Source organism: Lagopus muta, chromosome 12 (genome assembly GCF_023343835.1).
Source record: "Lagopus muta isolate bLagMut1 chromosome 12, bLagMut1 primary, whole genome shotgun sequence".
NCBI classification, from domain to species: Eukaryota; Metazoa; Chordata; class Aves; order Galliformes; family Phasianidae; genus Lagopus; species Lagopus muta.
In genome coordinates, this window is record NC_064444.1 from 18,809,005 (window position 1) to 18,828,444 (window position 19,440).

General features: G+C 50.4%; 1 protein-coding gene across 3 annotated transcripts in view; it reads left to right on the top strand.

The window, feature by feature from the left end:
• Positions 1–19,440, top strand: part of GNAO1 (G protein subunit alpha o1) — a 116,888-nt gene that overhangs the window by 84,865 nt on the left and 12,583 nt on the right. For all 3 annotated transcript variants that reach the window (XM_048958557.1, XM_048958555.1, XM_048958556.1), the window contains exons 5-6: positions 15,272–15,400; positions 15,842–15,971. In XM_048958557.1, the coding sequence (XP_048814514.1) occupies positions 15,272–15,400; positions 15,842–15,971 (259 nt within the window). The remainder of the gene's footprint in view (positions 1–15,271; positions 15,401–15,841; positions 15,972–19,440) is intronic.

The following is a 19,440-nucleotide window of genomic DNA, read 5'->3' on the forward strand; positions in this document are numbered from 1 at the left end:
TGCCAGGAGATCGATTGCAAGGACTGAGTTTGTTGGTGAGGTGTGGCACTGAGGGGTGAGGCATGGAGAGTGGGTTGGGGCTGGATTTAATGATTTTAGAGGACCTTTCCAACCTTACTGATTCTGCAATTACTCATCAGCAGGACTGGGCAGTTGGTGCTCTCCTTTCCAAAGGGCCGGTTAGTAGCAGAGCCTGGAAAGCAGTGAGAGAAGGGGAGCATTGCACCAGTGCCTTTATCAGAGGGGGAAATGGTTTGTTGCTAACAGAAAATGTGCTGGCATGATCTCTTTTCTCCTTTTTCTCTTCTTCCCAAATCTGGGAAAATAATATCATAAAGCTGCTTGGGGTGCCATGGCTTGGCTGACTAACATTGGTAGCCCAAGCTCATTTGTGCAGAAGTAAACCTGGAAAGCAGAAAACCTAAAAATCACATGAGGCTGAGGTGCTATCAGCCTGGACAGGCACATGGGCTGCAAGCAGTGGTTGTCCACAGTGAGAGCCTGCAGAAAACACCGAGCTGCTCTGCAGTTACTTTGTCTGAAGGAGGGGACACTGCCAGAATTTGAGAACAGTCTCTTGTCTTCTCAGGTTTTGTTTAGAGCACAGGAACTGCCAGCACCACCAATAAACACACTCCGATTTACCCCCAGAGGAAACCTGTTGAACCATAGTCCTGAACCCTGGTGGGCTGCTGCTCATGGCTGACTGGCAGATCCTCCCCTTTCAGGGGCTCTGGGTGACAGATTCTGTGCAGGGAGATAGGACTTGTTTTTTGGCTGAGTATTTGTGTATTTTTAGTCTGCAGTGTCCTTATGAAACCAGCTGGAACTGGCAGGCTGCCACCACGGCTTGGGGTGATTTTGTTGTTGTTTTATTCCGTTTGCTTTTTTGCTGGTACCCAGCCCCCGTTTCCCACTGACTCTGCCTTTTGGCATCACTCACGTGGGGCATCCTCCCTTGAGGATGCTCTCAGGGCATCCCAACCTCCGTCCTCAGGGCCGGGCTGGGATCTGGCTGCCCCCAGTCCTCAACCCTGTGCTGCATCAGTCCGGCACGCCGGATCTCTTCTTCACATCCCCAGTGTCAGGTCTGGCACCGTCCGTGGGAAGGGCCGAGCCAGGAGGCGGCCACACATGCTTTCCGATGGATGTGCTGCTTGTTTGAAATCCTTAAATGGCAAAGAATGGCAGGAACGTGGGGGTTTCTTTGCAGCCAGGCTCTGGGACGGAGCAAAAACGTCTCCCACATGGCTCAGCAGACACCGGAGGCGACAGAGTGATGGGGCGGCAGAGCAGGGCCGGGCAGATAGCTCCCTGTGCACAGGGTGGATTTATGTCCCTGTTTCCCTCCTTGCAGCTCTCTTGCACAAGTGCTGCCAGAAACCGGAGCTGGCACACACTCACACAGTGCATTGGACCAAGGGAAGGAGCACGGCATCACTGTGCTCAGGTGTCCGAGGTTATGAGTAAAATCCCAAACCAGTCATGAGCTTAGCTTAGAAAGCCCACATTTTTCAATATGTATTAAGACAATCATTGGAAAATTGCTTTTATCTGCTGTTTCCTAAGCCGGGTTTATGCTTTAAGGCCTTTTGTCTTTGAACAGAAGGGCTGGAAATTTCTTTTTTTGTTTTCTTAAGCGAATTGTCCATCCAATATGCAGCCTTGAGGGGACAGGGCTTTAGAAGAGAACAAAACGAAAGGGAAAAAAAACCGAAAACACTGCAAGACTTCCAGTGAAACCACAGGAACAGGTTGAGATGGGGATGCAGCAGCCAGGGTGGCGAGGGATGCCAGGAATAGGTGAAAGCCCCTCGGCTCTGTTCCCCACCTGCCATGAGCACCAGCACATGGCAGCAGGAAATGCTGGCTATGAGACATGGAAGCCCACGGTGCTGAGAGTGGCAAAAGCTGAATCAAAGCAAAACATGGGCAGGGATGGGGGGGAGGGAGGGGGCGTGGGGAGGTTTTGGTGCCCACCTTCACAGCAGGAGGCTCCCAGCACTTGCTCACAGCAATACTGCTGGAATGGAGATGTACCTCGCGGAGCCCCCGGGCAGTGATTGTTTCACAGACTAATTGATCTAATAGCTCTAATCAGCCCTGTAGCAAACACTGCTTTGTGTCTTGCTTACCCACCGCAAGCACCGAGCCAATATTCAACCCTCACTGATTGACTTCCAGCTGAATTTAGGTTCTGTTTTTCCAGGGTCTGCCATGCCAATGGCCGTGGCTGGGACCAGGGCTAGGTGACACATGCACTCGGTGCAAGGCAAACTGTCCGATGCAGGCTTGGCACGGAGATGCTCAACCATGGATAGGCAGAAAGGCCTCTACATTTCCCCAACCCACAAGTCAGCAGGAGCACAGTGATGGACGCTGCCTGGACACAGCCCAGACCTGTTGCCAGCTATGGACTTCCTGCCTCCTTTGTCTCTTGGAGGGGTCAAAAGGGCTTCCTAGCTTTTTTTTCCCCCAAAAGCCCAGGGATGCACACACCGATGGGACAATCTCTGACTTGGGCAAGGCAGTCAAACATGATGTTGCTGTGTTACTAGCTTGCCTGCCACACAGCCATGCACAAATCCTGCCAGGCTGGATTGGTCTATTAGTGGGCCTGGTAGGCTGCAAGCCTCAGATAATGCAGATGTGTGACCTTTTTGTGTCACCACAGACACCCAAACCCACACCTCCCATTCTCCCACATCTCTGCCCCCCATCTCCATGCAAGGCTGATCAGTTCAGTCATGACAACGTGGTTCAGTGCAGATGGAGGCTGGAGCTCGAGCAGATCAAGCACCAGTCCTTGCGCCAAAATCCCCCAGCTGCATCTTCCCCACCTCCAGCACTCTTCATGTGCTTCAATACACAGAGAAGGCACTTCTGCAGAGGTCTGTGGGGGTCTCTTCTGGGGCTGAATTCATTGGGAAAGAAGGGCGGAAGTGCTTCTGAGCCCAGATTTCAGGCAGAACCTTCTCTGTGCTGTTGGAAAGGGAGAGAAGAGATACAGGAGAAAAGAAACTAGGCACAAACCGCACTGTGGAGCCCTGCCAGGGAAGTGTCAGCTCTGATTTTGGCATGGAGTCCAAGCCTCCCTCTTGCTGCGATTTGTGATGCGCTCTGCCTTGCTGTAACCCTTTTCCTGCTGGGTTACACTGTCACCCAGGGCAGAGCAGCAGATTTGCTGGGAGCACCAGGCTTGAGAAGCAAGTCAGTGCTCCAAAATCATAAGTCCAGATCACAAAATACCCCGTGAGACATCAGTGTGGCTCTGAAAGTCTGGCAGCACTTCTAAAGGCATAAATCAGCATTTCCTGCTCCATCCCAGTATGGCTGTGGGCACCCGAGGTTTTTAAATATTTCTTAGCTATCTGTACGTCTTCATTCAGAAAACACGAGGCATTGCCCCCTACTGACCAGAGTTAAAGTCAGTTTAAACGTTTCCATTGAAGCTTGTCTTCTGTTTTACAATGCACAAGCACGAGAAACAGAGAACTGGGGGTGCACTGAGCAGTGAGTACAAATCTGAAGTGTCCAGGAACAGGAGGAAGTCTGCAGAAATGTGATACTGACACCAGCTAGCATTTCCTGAGAGCTGGGAATTGATAATGGAGTCCAGGTGAAAATCTTCACTCCAGCTAATGGAAACATCAACTTTGAGTTGAGAAATCCCCTCATCCCTCAAAGATTATCTCATTGAACAAAAAGGCATTAACGAAGAAATGACACACACATAGAAGCTACAGATAAGCTTGGGAAAAGAAAAAAAAATAAAAGATTAGCACACTTCTGTGCCCATCCTGAAGGTGATGGGGAGACTGAACACCCCAAGCATACTCTGAGCAGCCTCTCCCCACCTGGGGTTGTCTTCTGGGCAGGGCTAGATGGATTTTCCATTTGCCTGTGCTCCCCAGAGTTGGTAGAGCTGGTTGTTGCCTTTGCACAGGCAATGAAATGAGGCTTAGCTCTACTATGTTTATTCAGACATCTGTGATCACTACAGGAGGCTTAAGAGCATATGCTTAAAATAGTTGGTAGTAAACAGAAAGTGTGCTGAATGCACAGAGGTCACCCTCACGACCTGTTTATCTTACCAAGGGCTTCTCTAACTTTGGTGCCTGTTGATCTGCACACACCTGGCCGCTCTCTGCCCTCTTTCCTGACTCTCCATCCCCAAGCAAAGTAGTGGTATGAGCACCCCAGCCATGGTGCTCAGCTGGATGTGGGCTGGGAGTATCTCAGGCTGCTGCTGCTGAACTTTGGGCTGCAGGCACCACTGGAGCATCTCAGAGAACACGCAGAGCTCTGCTCCACCCACCTTGCTCCGTTCATCCTGCTCCATGTATTCCTTGCCCCTAAAACAGAGGTGTAATGGGAAGCCGTAGGTTTTGCTTTGATCCTGCTGCCTCTGCTTGGTGTTTCACCATTTTCCATCAGCTTGAGAGGAGATCTGGCTGCAGAGCGAGCACCTGTCCAAGCAAAGTGCATTGCAGTGTGGGACTGCCTGGTACACTTGGGAACAAGCACTTTTGCTCTGCAGGAGGGAGAGCTCCTTTAAGGACATGTAGCCCACGTCGAGAAGAAAAACACGAAGAAAAATTGGACAGACTCCACGATCTGCCTTTAAGCATGCTACCTCGCATCCTCTGCCTCGTGTCCCCATGACAACAGCCGCGTTACGCACCTCTGTGCTTAGGCTGCAGTCCCCCAGCTGCTCTGCTCACACCGCAGTGTGGCACGCAGGCTCACAGCACAGGCACACCAGAGACAGTCCCGGGGAGCTGTCTGTCCCCCTCCTTCCTGCACACTGCTCATCTCCCTGCTTCTGCCTTAACTCTCATCAGTGCAATCCTCAGCCCCAAGGTCATGCAGTGCGTGAAGACCCAACATGAACGATGTGTCAGGGTGCAAAAGCAAGGCTTGGCGGGAGCAGCGTCACACAGATGTGGGTAGGAGATGGCCCAGACCCATCCCGCAGCACTCCCTGTGTGGACACCAGGGGCCTCTGGTGGGCCTTCAGGAGTTATTTTTATTTTCACTTTGCAGTTGAAGCCAAAAGGCTCTTTATTTTGAGAAGCCTCAAACATTGATTGCATACAACCGATCCTGCCATCAGCTGGTGCAGTGCCACCAGATAAATAAATCTTGCATGCGTCTGTAATTACTGCTTAGCTTGTGTTTAAATGCAACATCATTGATCTGCAGAACTCATCAAAACCCACAGAGGAATGCATGAAATTATATTGATTAGAGCAGCAAAGCACATGACTGCATCCATTTTCAGCCTTCTTCATTCACCAAAAAAAAAAACAACCACCAAAAAACCACACGCATTTATGTTACCTCTTTTCAAATTCTTGATTTAACTTGAAATTTAATAGCCAATTTTAACATCAATCTGATGGTCTGCTATGATGGGGTGACAGCACTGGTGGATAAAGGGAAGGCTACTGATGTCATCTGCCTGGACTTCTGTAAGACCTTTTACATAGTTCCCTACCACATCCCTATCTCTAAATTGTGGCAAAGCAGATTTGAAGGGTGGACTATTTGATGGATAAGGAATTGGTTGGAAGGTCACATCCAGAGGGTTGTGGTCAATGGCTCTGTGTCCAGGTGGAGGCCGGTAATGAGCAGTGTCCCCCAGGAGTCTGTCTTGGGTCCTGTACTATTTAGCATCTTTATGTTAGCTTTTCAATGACATAGGTGATGGATTTGAGGGCACACTCAGCAACTTTGCTGATGACACTGAGCTGAGCAGTGTGGTTGATGTGACATAAGGAAGGGATGCCATCCAGAGGGACCTTGATCAAATCCAAAAGTGTGTGAACCTAATGAGGTTGAACAAAGCAAAGGGCAAGAGTTTACGTTTGGGTCAGGGTGATCTCAGTTATGTATACAGACTGAGAGAAGAGCTCCTCGAGAATAGCCCTGCTGAGAAGGACTTAGCAGTCCTGGTAGATTAAAAACAAAACATGAGCCAGCAGTGTGTGCTTACAGCCTGGAAGGCCAATGGTATCTCAGCTTCCATTAGAAGAGGACTGGCCAACAGGGTGAGGGAGGTAGTTGTCCCCATCTAGCTTTGTGAAGCCCCAGCTGTAGTACTACGACCAGGTCCGGGGCCCCCAACACAGGAAAAGTCTAGAGTTTTTGGATAGGGTACAGAGGAGGCCATGAAGATGATCCAAGGGCTGGGACACTTCTCCTATGAAGACAGGCTGAAGGAGCTGGGCCTGTTCAGCCTGGAAAAGAGAAGGCTGTGGGGAGACCTCATTGCAGCCTTCCAATATTTAAAGGGTGATCCATCCTTATCCATCAAATAGTCTGCCCTTCAAATCCATCTCTCTCCAGTTTAGAGATAAGGATGCAGTGGGGGACCATATCAAAGGTCTTACAGAAAAGAAGAAGGGAAATTGACTTTTTAGATGGATAGACAGTGACAGAACAAGGAGGAATGATTTTAAACTAAAGTAGGGAAGATTTAGATTAGGTGTCAAGGAGAAGTTTTTCACTGACAGGGTGGTGAGGTGCTGGAACAGCTGCCCAGAGAGGCTGTGGATGCCCCGTCCATCCCTGGAGGTGTTCAAGGCCAGGTTGGATGGGGCTCTGGGCAGCCTGGGCTGGCACTACAGCTAGCAGCTGGCAGCCCTGCCTGCTGCAGTAGGGTTGGAACCTGATGACCTGATGACCATAGAGGTCCCTTCCAGCACGAGCCATGCTACAATTCTATGATTCTATGGTTCTATGATTCTATGATTCTTTCCTATAATAGGCCAACAAATTTCTACTGGCTCTGTAGCATGTGCCCCTACATGGGCAACATCCCAGTTAAAAGCATGGAAGGTCATCACTCAGCTGTTACAAAACTCAGTGCAGTAAGGTCTTGTGATTAAAGCTTCTGTCTGTGATTTAGAAAACCCAAACCAACTTCCAGATGCTGCCACGAACTTCCTGTTGTGTCGTCAGTCAAGTCATACATCCTCTTAATACTTGTACTCCTCATAAACCAAGTGTGATGAATAATATCTCCCTGCTCGGGCGGGAAGCTGGGGATGCATCGATCATGCTTAGCAGGAATGGAGATGCAGTGAGTGTGGAATGCGGGCTGGGCTGGGGCGATGCTCGTGCTGACGGGCCATCTGCTCCCGATGCTCTCCTCCTGCTCTGCAGCCAAGAGGAAGCTCAACACCAGATTTTTATTGGCAGCGGTGTCCGCATTGTCTGGAAGGATTCCTGATGTTTTCCAGCCCTCCCGCTGCTCGGAGCTGGCTCTCTGCTCCTAGGGGAAGCAAAGCTCTCCTGGGTCAACTCACAAGTCTTGCAGCAGGCTGCACCATGCCCTCTGCCCACGTCCCTCAGTGCCACATCTCCATGATGCTGAGGCGCCTCCAGGGACGGCAACTCTCCTCCCTCCCTGGGCAGCCGTGTCAGTGCCCCACTGCTCTTCCAGAGAAAAATTTGTTACACCCAACCTGTAGCTCCCATCATTAAGGCCATTACCTCTCTTCGTTACAAGGCGTGCTGTAGGCAGGGAGCACACAGGAAGGCCTCCGCACAGCCCCCACAGCACCCCACCAGCTTGGCTGGGCTGTCCCGTATGGAGTGTCCCAGGCTGATGTTGTCACATCTACGTCCCTGGCACATCTTAATGTGAAGATGGGGTCAGCCTGCTCCTATGGAGGTCTGGGGGTGGCATGGAACGCTGGCTGGGGTCAGGGTGGCTGTGTGGTGGCAGGGGGCTGCGATGATGGGTTGAACTGAGGCTGCTTGCCACTAGGAGAGGAAAGGAAAGGTGTGCAGTCAGCAGGTGACAGCGTAGGGGGAGCCAGCAAGCTGTTGTGAGACACACAAACACAGGTTTTCTCCTCACAGCTGCGTGTCTGAACGCTGTCTACAGGATGGGAAACTCCACAGCTTTTCCTGACATGCCTCTGCTTCTAGATCCGGCCTGGAGGGAAACAAAAATGCAGCAATCCCACAAGCAGAGCTGTTCTCAGGGGAGCCGCAATCTGACATCTTGCTGAGAAGCACTAGAAGGTCCCTGTGCAAAGCAGGGGTCTCACATGCCCAGGAGAACCCCTCTGTTTGGGGTAACAGAACATCCTCAGTGCACAGCCGAGGGCAGACCCTGAGTTTTCCCTGTCCGCAGCACAGCACTGACTGATTTCGGTACCTGCAGTTCCTGGCAGGGAGGCTTCTTTGGGGCTTGAAAGGAGAAGTCCTATAGCCTGCTACAGCGTGAGGAAAAAGAGAGGTGAGAGGGTCTTCCAGCATGATTCCACTCCGTTGCCAACTCCCACCTTCCCCTGGACCACCGCGGACATTTAAAGGAGAGCCCCGACTGAAGGCAGCTTCAGACAGAGGAGCCCACCCCACTCTGCATAATTACAGTCACCGTGCTAGAGACATCCTCTGTCTGCTTGATACAGGAGCTCAGATCTCATTAACTAATGCTTCCCTTTGGGTCTGATCTAAATCCCTCACCAGGGCCACCCCCACCGCAGGCAGACACCTCGCACCGCAAGGATGCTACAGCTCTATTTTTTTCTTCCTGCTTAGAAATGAAGATGTTAATGTTGCTTTCCCTACTGCCACAGGTGTTCTTGGGCCTTCCTTCACATCGTGACGGATCTCTCTGGCCAGTGGCTGAACAAAAAGGGAATGTCTGGTTTCATCTGTGCTCACAGCTCTTTGCTTTCCAGTGTTGGAGCTTGTGAGGTTGCCAGGCGCTGGGGTAGTGAGGGCAGTGGTGAGCAAACTATTGTGGCTGTGTCCATTTTCTCATTCTAGAGATTTGGACTTGTCCACGGGGCTGCATCATATTAAGGGACTGTAAAGCAGATGCTTACATGTAGATCATACAGTTGTATTTTCGTCCTTTTCCCATCTCAGACGGAGTGTAGGAGGCCAGGAACCCTCCTCATGGTATGATGAGGTCTAGAAGAGATTCCCTGCCTCTGGACAAGGGGCCTTTCCCAGCCAAGCAGGGGTACTCAGCAGGGGATGCATCTACAGAAACAAGAGGAGAGGAGACAGACGGCAGCTGTTCCCGTACAGTCGGTGTTAAACTCTGACACAGCAATTTAATAAAGCAGAAGGAGGCAATTTTGTACATGCAGAGTAGCTGAGCTGTGAAATTCCTTGTTGCAGATGTGGCTGCTAGAAATTTATGTGGCTTTAAAAAGTGCTTAGAGAAATCTCTGGCCAGCAGGGCGAGGGAGAGGATTGTCCCTCTGTACTCTGCCCTCCTGAGGTCCCGTCTGGAGTATTCTGTCCAGGTCTGGGGCCCCAGTACAGGAAAGATTTTGAGCCATTCTCTTTAAAATTCCATTATCCATAAAGCGTTGGAAGCTATGAGGAGCCTGGATATGGCACACTTGCCCTGTCTGCATGTTCTTCTCTCTGCTTCTGCTCTTGGACACAATTTAAGCTAGGTGGAACTATGATCTGGTCTGGAACACAGATGCTTTTTTGAAAAGGCTCCAGTATGTTTAAAAATATATATATCATTATCATTTCTGCTTACATACCTTCCAATTTTTAAATGCCATGGCAGAAAGATGAGCCAACATCTGCTTTTCCAGGGCTGCTCCAAAAATATTTCCTATACAACGTTAGGTTGTTCAAGTTGGCTTTTCCTCCAAAGCCCTCCTCTCCCCAGCCAGCACTCTCCGAGCATGAACTCAAACTGTATCAGCGGCCTCCATTCCAGCAGTAACAAGACCTTGCTGTATTGCTGGCCGTCCAGCCCATGAGCAAAGCCAGCCAGCAGCTCATGACCAGAGCTGCAGCTCCCTTCATGCCTCCAAATGCCTTTATTACACTATATCTATTTAGTGGCACCTCTCATCCACAAACAAGCTAAAAATTATTCTGCGTCCAGTCATACCATGGGAAACTGCAAGTCTAGCTAGGACAACTGATCTCCACCTTTCTTTTCCTCATTCCTCCTGTCTATCATTAGATTAATATCAATTTCCCAAGCTGAGCTTAGTACAAGCTCGATACAGCTGCCTGCACGACTCCTTTCCTCTTTTTGTGGGTGCACCCCTATACCTGCAGCCAGCAAGGTCTGAACAAACACCCTATGATCCAGACAGCAGCAGCTTTCCACTTCAGTGAGAGCTAAAAAAAGGAGTTGCAGCACAGCTTCCCTCCTGTCAAGATTTGGCAACATCCTTTTAACGGGGGGGGGAACATCCTCCTCATTTCCATAGCAGAGCAGTGAGCACCTAGAGCTCATGTAGGAAAATACCCACAGTGTGGTCCTGGTGACCAGCGCTGCTGCTGCCAGCAGTGAACCCAACAGCACAGGTGAGGCCCTGGCACTGCTTCCCAGAGAGCTGTGGGTGCCCCATCCCTGGAGGTGCCCAGGGCCATTGGATGGGACTCTGGCAGCCTGAGCTTATGGGGGCAGCAAGCCTGGAACAGAAGGTTAAAACTGGGTGGGTTTTAAGGTCCTTTCCAGCCCAAACCAAATTGCTTCCCTTCTGCAGCCCCTTACCCTGCCCACCTGGCTCATCTGCCAGCACAGGCAAGCAACGTGCCTTGCCACGTGCTGTTGCTTTCCCCAAGAGGACATCATATCTGCGCACGTGTGAGTGCTGTGCTTCCTTCCCCAACGTGTTATCGATTGCTGAAGGGACACAGTACAACTGCCTGGCTACATTTCAAGCATTTCATAACTGATGGTTATTGAAGACGTATGACATCAGCCTTGTGTGTGCTGCTGGGCTCTGGTTGTGGGCTCTGGGGTTTTCTTCCCCTTGCTCCTCAGCAATACGGGCAGTAGGGCCGGGCATGCTGCCTGCAGGAGGAGCCCTGTGGTGCCTGGCCTGAGCAGCCGTGCTGCCGTATCACACTTTCTGGAAGCAGCACACACACAAGTTTCCTCTCCTGGTGGAAGATGCTGTGAGTTTACTATGCTGACACTCCCCAAGTCTGGTGCTGTTCATCTGGCCCCTTCCTCTGCAGTTACTAAATATTAAATGCTTCAATGCTAAATATACATTTTGCTACTGGTTCATCAGCACAAAAGGAAGAAGTTAGGGTACAATCTAATGCCAGAAGCAGATAACACACATTAGAAATGCTTTTTTCCATCCACGAGTGCAGCACAACCTCTTGGCTGGAACATCTTCTCAAGAGCATCCAGAGAGAGACTGCTCGTGACAGGTTTAATCATTAACCTTGATTGAAGAGCCAGTGTTTGCCAGCAGCTACCAATCCACGTGTCAGAGCTCACCCTTGAGCACTTCTGCACAAGGAGCAGAAAATAACCCGGCAGTGACTCAGCTCTCTGACACGTGGTGCCTTTCTCTCCAGTGCAACCCAAGCCAATGCTACAGTGCTTGGGTATATCCCACCCATGGCCCTTCACTCACAGTCCAGCACCTTGAAGGAAAATCTGATAAGGTACTGCCATTTACAGGCTTGCTCTTCTGCTTTTCCACCCCGGCGTTCCCACGTCCATCCTAAGGAAGCACAACTAAGTGAACACAGAGCTTTAGCTATTTTCTTGCCAGTGACCTCAACCCATGGGAATATACATCTGTGTACGCTGTGCCACCGGCATCCAGCTGGGGACCTCAGCTGCATTTCTCCATTATGGACAGCAGCCAGCAGAGCCTCTGGCACAGGCACCAACCTGGGAGGGTTCCATGGGCAGTGTGCCTGGGGAGGGTCCCTGTCCCCAGGGCAGTGTGTGTGTGCCACCACCACTGTGTTCCCAGAGGGAAAATCCTGCAGCAACCTCTTTGGCACCAGCAGCGCTGCTACGGTGTGCCATTGGAAACTTTATTTACACCCTATTTTCAAGACTACCTTGTGAGGAAAGTCATCTAGTCATCTAGTCCTTGTAGAGCCTTTTGTAGCCTCAGACTCATCCATTCCTCTCCGGCTTTGGGAAATGCTGCTTCTTGTGCATTTTGCTTTTGGCAGCGTAATGTGGTCAGGCTTCACCTCCCCAAGTCTGATAAACCAAGTGACTCAGAAACCTGCAATCTGCTTCAAAACAAAGCATTTAAGTTAAGAGATGTAAGCAGTAATGGAGCTGCTCGGCTTGGGAGCACAAGTGGATTCATGTATACAGGAACCTTCTAACCTTTCAATAGTTTTTTTTTAACCCCTGCAAGCCCTGGGCAACATGGGTGGCAAGTAGGAGCCAATGTGTCATTTCAGATACACTTACTCTCCAGTTTGCAGTACCCTCAGAGCAGACGATGCTCTGATGCCAGCACAGAGCAACAAGGATGATATAGGGTGGGGAGAGCCGAGTGCTCACTCTGCAGCCTCCTAAGTGCTCTTATTTCTGCTAGTTAAACAGATGCTGCCTTCAGAGGGGATTATGTGTCATCAAACCAGTCAGTCGCGACAACTAATTGTCTCCAGCAACAGTTTGCTCTGAGATTGGCAGCTCAAGGGGCATACGGGGGCACTGCCACCCAATGCTGGGTAGCATGGGGACCACAGGGCTGGTGCTAATGGAGCCCAGCACGGTGGTGAAGTCTAGGGTAAAAACGTTCCATAGCCTGGGATGGGAGAGATTCCTGGTGAGAGCAGTCAAAAGAGTAAATAGCTGTGGAATGCAGCTTCGAAAACAACACTGAAAATATTATATAACTTCATATAAACTGATAGCTGAGTCTCATCAAGACGACCAGGAGAGCTGCAGACCCAGGGACCTGAAATAATTTCAGGCACTGAAAAACACATAGGGAATGCTGAATAAGACTATAAATGAGGAAATAGATGGAGAGGAGTTAGTGGAAAAGGCAAGCAGTGAGTTAGGGCCTGTGGCCCAGAGCTGGGTGTGTTTCATGGCAGTGACCCCACGCTGCCAGCCCCAGCGTCCAGCTCACCCACAGCTGGGCAGGATGAGGACTGAGAGGGCTGAGTTCTCTGCCACTGCAGCACCCTTAGCATGGGCAAGCATCACCCTGCAGCCTGCACATCGTACTGCTCATTGGACAGACTCTCCCAGCCCAGTTTCCCATGGAGGTATCCCAATCTGGGATGGGATGGATCCCTCCCAACTCTCCTCCCTCTACTGCAACCTTCCTGCCCCCTCTAGAGGCTGCATCCCATCCCACCAACCCGGTTAGATCCCCAGCACACAGTGGGTGGGTGGAGGCACCTGAGGCTGTGTGGCTGCATGCACAAGGGTGCAAAGGTGGGCAAGGAAAGCCTCAGAGCTGGTTCATTCACAGCATCCCATCCAGAGCTTGGTCAGTGCTGAGGGGCAGGGCTGTCAGGTGCATGTGTGCTGCTTTCTATGGCTGCTGCTGGTGGGGGCAGTGAGAGCCACCTGCAGCCCCAGTATGTGGCCCGAGGCCTGGAGGACACGAGCAAATTGTCACATGTCATTACTGAGTGGAAAGAACCACTCAGCACTGCACTGCTGCAATGCTGAGCCCTTCGGCCAGCACCAGCTCTTCATCCACTGCACTCAGCACAAAAGGAGGGTCTGAAAGGCAGGAATAATTAATAGGAAATGCCTTAAAATGGAGTTGAATCATAGGAAACCACAGAAAATGGAGATGGAGGAAGAGATCAAGGTCTGCAGGGCACCTGCAGCAGGAAACACCATCCCCGCTCTCTTACAGCTCCACTTTCTACCCCTTAGCATTTCAGATCTTGTTCTGGAGGACAGGGGAAGCTTGAGTCTGTGAAAGCAGCGCTGCAGAGCTCCTGGGTCTGTGGGGACGCGTAAAGGAATGCAGCTGTCTCTTAAATAACAGAAGCTGACAACCAGCTGTGAGTAGATGAGTGATCATGGCCTCGGCTGTCACAGCGAAGGAGCTCGTTTCAGCGACGAGCCAATGAAGCCCCATTCATCTATCCGCAGCCCATCACAAGACTATTAAGAGAGCATCTGTCATGAAACCACAGTCTCTTTAAATGCTTGAAAAAAGGCACAGTAAAAATAACTCTCCTTATTTACTTTTCTTCGGGTGACACGATTCCTGTAAATCTTCAGCAAAAATGAGGGACAAAACCTCCACTCCCTCTAAACTTATACTTACTGGTGAAGATGATGTCTTTTCCTGACATATGCACAGCTCCTCTTACTGCTGGGTAACATGCAAGATGTCCAAAAACCAGATCCACAGGGCCATCCTGCTGCTCATGGACAGATTTGCTTTGGCATGGTCACAGTGCATCTCACAGGCATGAGATGGCAGCTCCTGGATCTGGAGGTAGGCAGCTGGGCTCTGTAATGCACACCCTCTAGGAACCATAGAACCATAGAATCATGAGGGTTGGAAAGGACCACTGAGGGCTTTTAGTCCAACCATCAGCCCGTCACCGCCATTGAGTGTCTGTGTTCAGCTCAGCAGTGGTGGGAAAGAGTTCACTGCGTGATGCAGCGAGGTGCTTGTCATTCACACTGACTTGTATTCCAAACCAAATTCCTTGTTTCCTTGTCAACTATGTTTCATTGTCTCGGGTTATTTGGAAAAATCAGCTTGTATGTGGATGAAAAAATGGACTGTGCTCATATGGGCACAGCTGTAGGGCATCATCTGCAGCATTCCACACTAAAAGGTAGGACTTAATACCCAAAGTTCCAGTATGGTGAAGCATTGCCTATGGTCATGGATTTTAAGCAGGTAAATATCCTTAAATGTATCAGAAAATGAGCCCTCCACTCCCCAGAAGACCTCGATGCAAACTTGCAAGTCATCACATCGAGGCTTGTCCCTGGCTTTTGGCCAAGCAATGTATCTCCCACAGTCACTGCTCTGGTGTTTGATTCCACACCAAAGCTACATGGGGCAGATTTGTCTCACCTAACTCAGCATGCATCCTCCAAAGGGGGCTCAGCCCAGCTGATCCTCTCTGCTACAGTCTCTTCTCTAGCAAAGCTGTTGTGCCTCAAGTAAATCCTGGGAGCAAAGTGTGCATGTGGGCAGCACCTAGCACAAGGGGCCGACCGGGACCTTCATCCCTCTGGGAATAAAACCAGCAAGTAATATTAAAACGATGTATTTTCACAGATTGCAATCAAGGCTTACAGTGCACGAACACTTAATTTCCTGCTTTCGGTCTGCTATCAGATTTTATAGTTGGGATTGTGGGTTTGGTTCATGTTTGTGGTTTTTTTTCCCAGAATGGGAGAGTTTTCTTCTTTAACTACAATACGTTCAGCCATGAAAATGAGATTGAAAATGATTAATAGGAAGCCAGAGGATTTATCTGAGATTGGCAAAGATTAATGGGAGCCTCATTCTTATCTGGTTGTTTTCTTTTCTCCCTCTCTTCCCTTTAGCTACCTAGACAGCTTAGATCGAATCGGAGCTGCAGACTACCAGCCCACGGAGCAGGACATCCTTCGAACCAGGGTCAAAACAACTGGCATCGTAGAAACCCACTTCACATTCAAAAACCTCCACTTCAGGTGAGTCTCAAATTGCACACACCAAGGAAGTCGATGACGAGACATTTCTGGGAGACATCAGTACCATAAGTTTGTGAATCTTGTCTCATAATTCCTGTTCGTATATCAAACAGCTCTTTTTAAGACTGGAGCTTGTGCTGCCTTCTTCTAACCCAACCAACACCTCTTTGCTTGGAAAGACAATAGGAGATTGGCCCCAACTCTCATAAATAGACAAATATTGGCCAAATCTTTTTTCCAAAATGAGTTGATCACACACAGTAAGCTCTGTGTATTGGTGAACATGATGACAGCCAGCAGAGAGACCGAGCCAGAGGTTATCAACCTCTTGCTCTGCGTTTGGAGCCTTCCAGGAACAATTTGGCAGGAAAGTGCCCAAACTGCTGAAGGTCCCCTCAGCCCACAGTGAGCCAGCACTGATGGCCCTGTCCTGTGCCGCAGGCTCTTCGATGTTGGAGGGCAGCGGTCGGAACGCAAGAAGTGGATCCACTGCTTTGAGGATGTCACGGCCATCATTTTCTGCGTGGCGCTGAGCGGCTACGACCAGGTGCTCCATGAAGACGAAACCACGGTGAGTGCCAAGTGGGTCCCACGGGGCCCCGTGCTTCTTCACGGGATGCCATGGAGCCGTCCCCGCTGGGAGGTGGCCGTGTGCTGGCCGTGGGACTGCAGCTACGTGCTTCTGTGCGTCGCTGCCCCTTTGACATCCCAAGGAGGCTCGTCCTCCTCCGCACTCCCCAAAAACAAGTCCTGCATCCCAGGTAATGGTTCATGTGCTGGCAAAGTCACTGTTTTACTTCTCTTTTCTGGCTGATCTCTGTGTTTTCAAAGTGTGCTAACGGGACTCTATGTCCGGAAGCAGAGAGGCAGATGGGTGGGCTTTTAAGAGAAATGGAAGGAAGAGGTCCCATAGCGGTGTAGAGGTGTGGGAGCAAGGTGCCCTCCCGAGGCAGGCTCAGGTGAGGAGCAGAACCTATTTCTTCAGGCTACAAAAATTCATTTTCACGAGTAAAAGTGGAACTGCTTGATTCCTTAGGTAATTTGCTTCAGGAGGGCTTTTGTAACTTCCCACTGTGACATTAGGCTCAAAATACCATCTGGAAATAAAGTTAGCAGGGACCTGTGCTCTCTGATATTAGAAAGAGTGCTATTAATACAAATGAGTTAAATACACAGAAAGGATGCAAGAGGACTCATTACTGTATTCTAGCCGTTCATTCAGTGCGATGGAAATGAAAGCTCTGGGGACTAACAAGTGCAGCAAGCACCCGTCTGACAAAAAGGAGCCAAAAGCCATACTTCAACCTGGATAATTATTTCATCTGTGCTCAGTCTCACACCTCCCAGCCCTGCCTGTCTGAGGGTCTTTATTCTCCTGCTTATGAGATGTCAGTCCTGCTAGTGAGAAGGAAATCGAGGAATGTATGCTTAGTTACCACTTGTTTTTTCCCAAAAGACTGGAGGAGCCAACCTTTTCCAAACTGGCTATTTGAGTGCTGGCAAACTGTTGAATGAAATTACTTGAAGTTTGTTTAGGTGGTACTGGGACCAGAATTCAGGGTGGTGTTCACGTCATGACTATGTACCTCCAGGTAGCTAAGCAGACCGATGAAGATTCCCTGTGCCTCCTTGTGACTGCTCATTTATAACCCTCAGTTTTCTCCTCCTTCTGCCCTTGTCCCTGATGAGGGATGCACAGTTCTGTAGGATTCACTGGGGAGGAACCATAATCTCCTGCCAGGATGTAAAAACCCAGGCAATAACTCAGTGCCACGCAGCCCTGCAGCTGGGTGAGGGTGGGGGGACACACTGGAGGTGGGAGCAATACGCAGGGAGAGGGCAGGCGTTCAGGGCAGGGGGCTGAGCTGTAGCCTGAGAGGAGAACAAGGTGTTCTGCCGGTTTGACTTTGGCTGTGACGCCCAAACCATGCTGCTGCTGCTGAAATCGGGATCTGCGCAGCTCCAGGTTTGCTTTTCCATCAGTAAGGGTCCAGCACAGCACCAACATTTGCTCACTGTTCCCTTTCGACAAAGCCTTCCTGGGGATGCTGAGCAACAGGAGAGCAGAGGGAGCTGCTGTTCATGTACACATTCGCTGTAAATGCGGAGAGCATTCTGCTCCTGCACGGTGGGATGCCCTGCCTAACCCAGATCAACACCGGTGTGGCCAATGCAAAGCGGCAGAACGGCAGCATGGCATCTTGCCTGCACCATGGGCAGTGGGAAGCACAGCCCTGCAGGCACCCTCTCAGCAAGGCCCCAGGCACTCACACTGCTCCCTGGTAGTGTGGTGCCTCTCCAAACAGGCGGCAGAATGCAGCACCTCTTCGGCCAGCTGATTTGCTGTGTGCCTGCATCCGTCACATCTGCTGGTTTTAATGGCGTGAATCAGCTTTTATTGCCTCTCACTTAGAAAACACGAAAAAGAGGGCAGCCAAAGGCTGGGTGTCGATCCTCCATCTTCATTTTCTGTAGAAATGTGTGCTGTGGTGCAGGCACTTCCAATTTGGTTAAGCCACTGAAAGTTTGGAGGCTGCACAGGTGTGAAGATGCCTGCAGAGTTTTCAGTGCTGGCAAGGGGAGGAAGGAGCCCTGCTGCAAGCCAGCTGCCCTAAAACAGCCTTGCAGAGCTGGTGCACAGAGGGTTCAGCTTTTTCTGATATCTCATCATCCTCTTGGCAATAAGCACACGGTTTCGTAATGGCTTGCAGTTGTTTCAAACGAGGCTGAGCAAAAAGCCTGGTGAAACGCCCACTGAGCTGCCCCATCCTAAAGCTGGTAGGGAAGGGTCCCTAAGGGCTGTCATGTTTTATGGGACACATTTTCTCCCCAGCCCCCCGCCACAAAGAGCAACCCCATGGATGTCAAGGAAGGCAAGTGCTTCTCTGCATCCAGGTCAGAAAGAAAACTTTCTGCATCTGAGACTTCTTGGCCCTTCTTCCCCTGCAGATCATGCTTTGCAAAGGAAGGTCCAGTCACTCACATTGCTCACATTGCCCCAGTCACCATTGTATGCCACTTGTCCCACAGCATCGTGTCCTGGGACTGGCTGCAGGGCCACATGCATAAGCAGTGAGGAGCAAACCCACAAGGAAATTCAGGCAGTGCTTGGTTTTGCATAACAGTGCTATTTTGTGTCACTTGTGGCTTACTGTTGTGTTGTATGAGAAGAGATTATTGGATGCAAAGCCTCAACACTGTAACTGGAAGGAGAGACGGACAGCAGTTACATCCATCAGTGAATCTGGAGGAGATGGTGAACAAAGGCAGGTTTGCATTGTTTCTCCTCATGTTTTAAGACAGGGATGGTATGGGGCCTGTCGCAGGAACCACTGGTCCTCTGCTTCTTCTGCAAAGCAGCCATCACAAGAGAGGAGGAGGATGCATATTGCTGCTTCTGGAACGACAGTATTTAGGTCATCCATAGTGAGCTAAGACATGAGAGTATTGCCTGCGTCCCCATTGCTGAACGTGTAATGGGTTGGAGGCACCGTGTTGGTGACCCTGGATGTGCATTAGTATTGGCCTGTTGGTTTGTATTTCGTTTCATGACCTGCTTAGCGTGCTCTGTGCTATCATTGGGCAGGGAAAATTGAATTGCAGCACTCAGAAATTTCCTTAGCAAGAGGCAGCAGCCTGGGTATCTTCGGAAATAAACCAGGAGGGGGATATGGGTTTCTGTGCTTAGGATAATGGCCAATATCCTTATAGTTTGCGTGCTAGTTAGCACTTAGTTGCCAAGGAAAATACAAGAGAGGCCAGATCAGGCAGCCCCATGGGGCTTCAGAATTGTCTCTGGAAGTAGAAAGGGTCACAGAATTTTGCCCTAACCGTCATCCCTCCAGGAATACCCTGATTGGTGCTGTGTGTATGTTCTGGCTGAGACTGAGTGCTATGAGTCGCCAGCTCCTTGGGCAGGCACTGTGGTGCCTAGCAGGAGGGGAGCAGGGGGGCTTCTGTGGGGGCCTGGCACAGCCGTGCTGCTGTGGGCCATGCCTGGTGTCAGCATGGCTTTGCTGGGCAGGGCAGTGAGGGTGCAC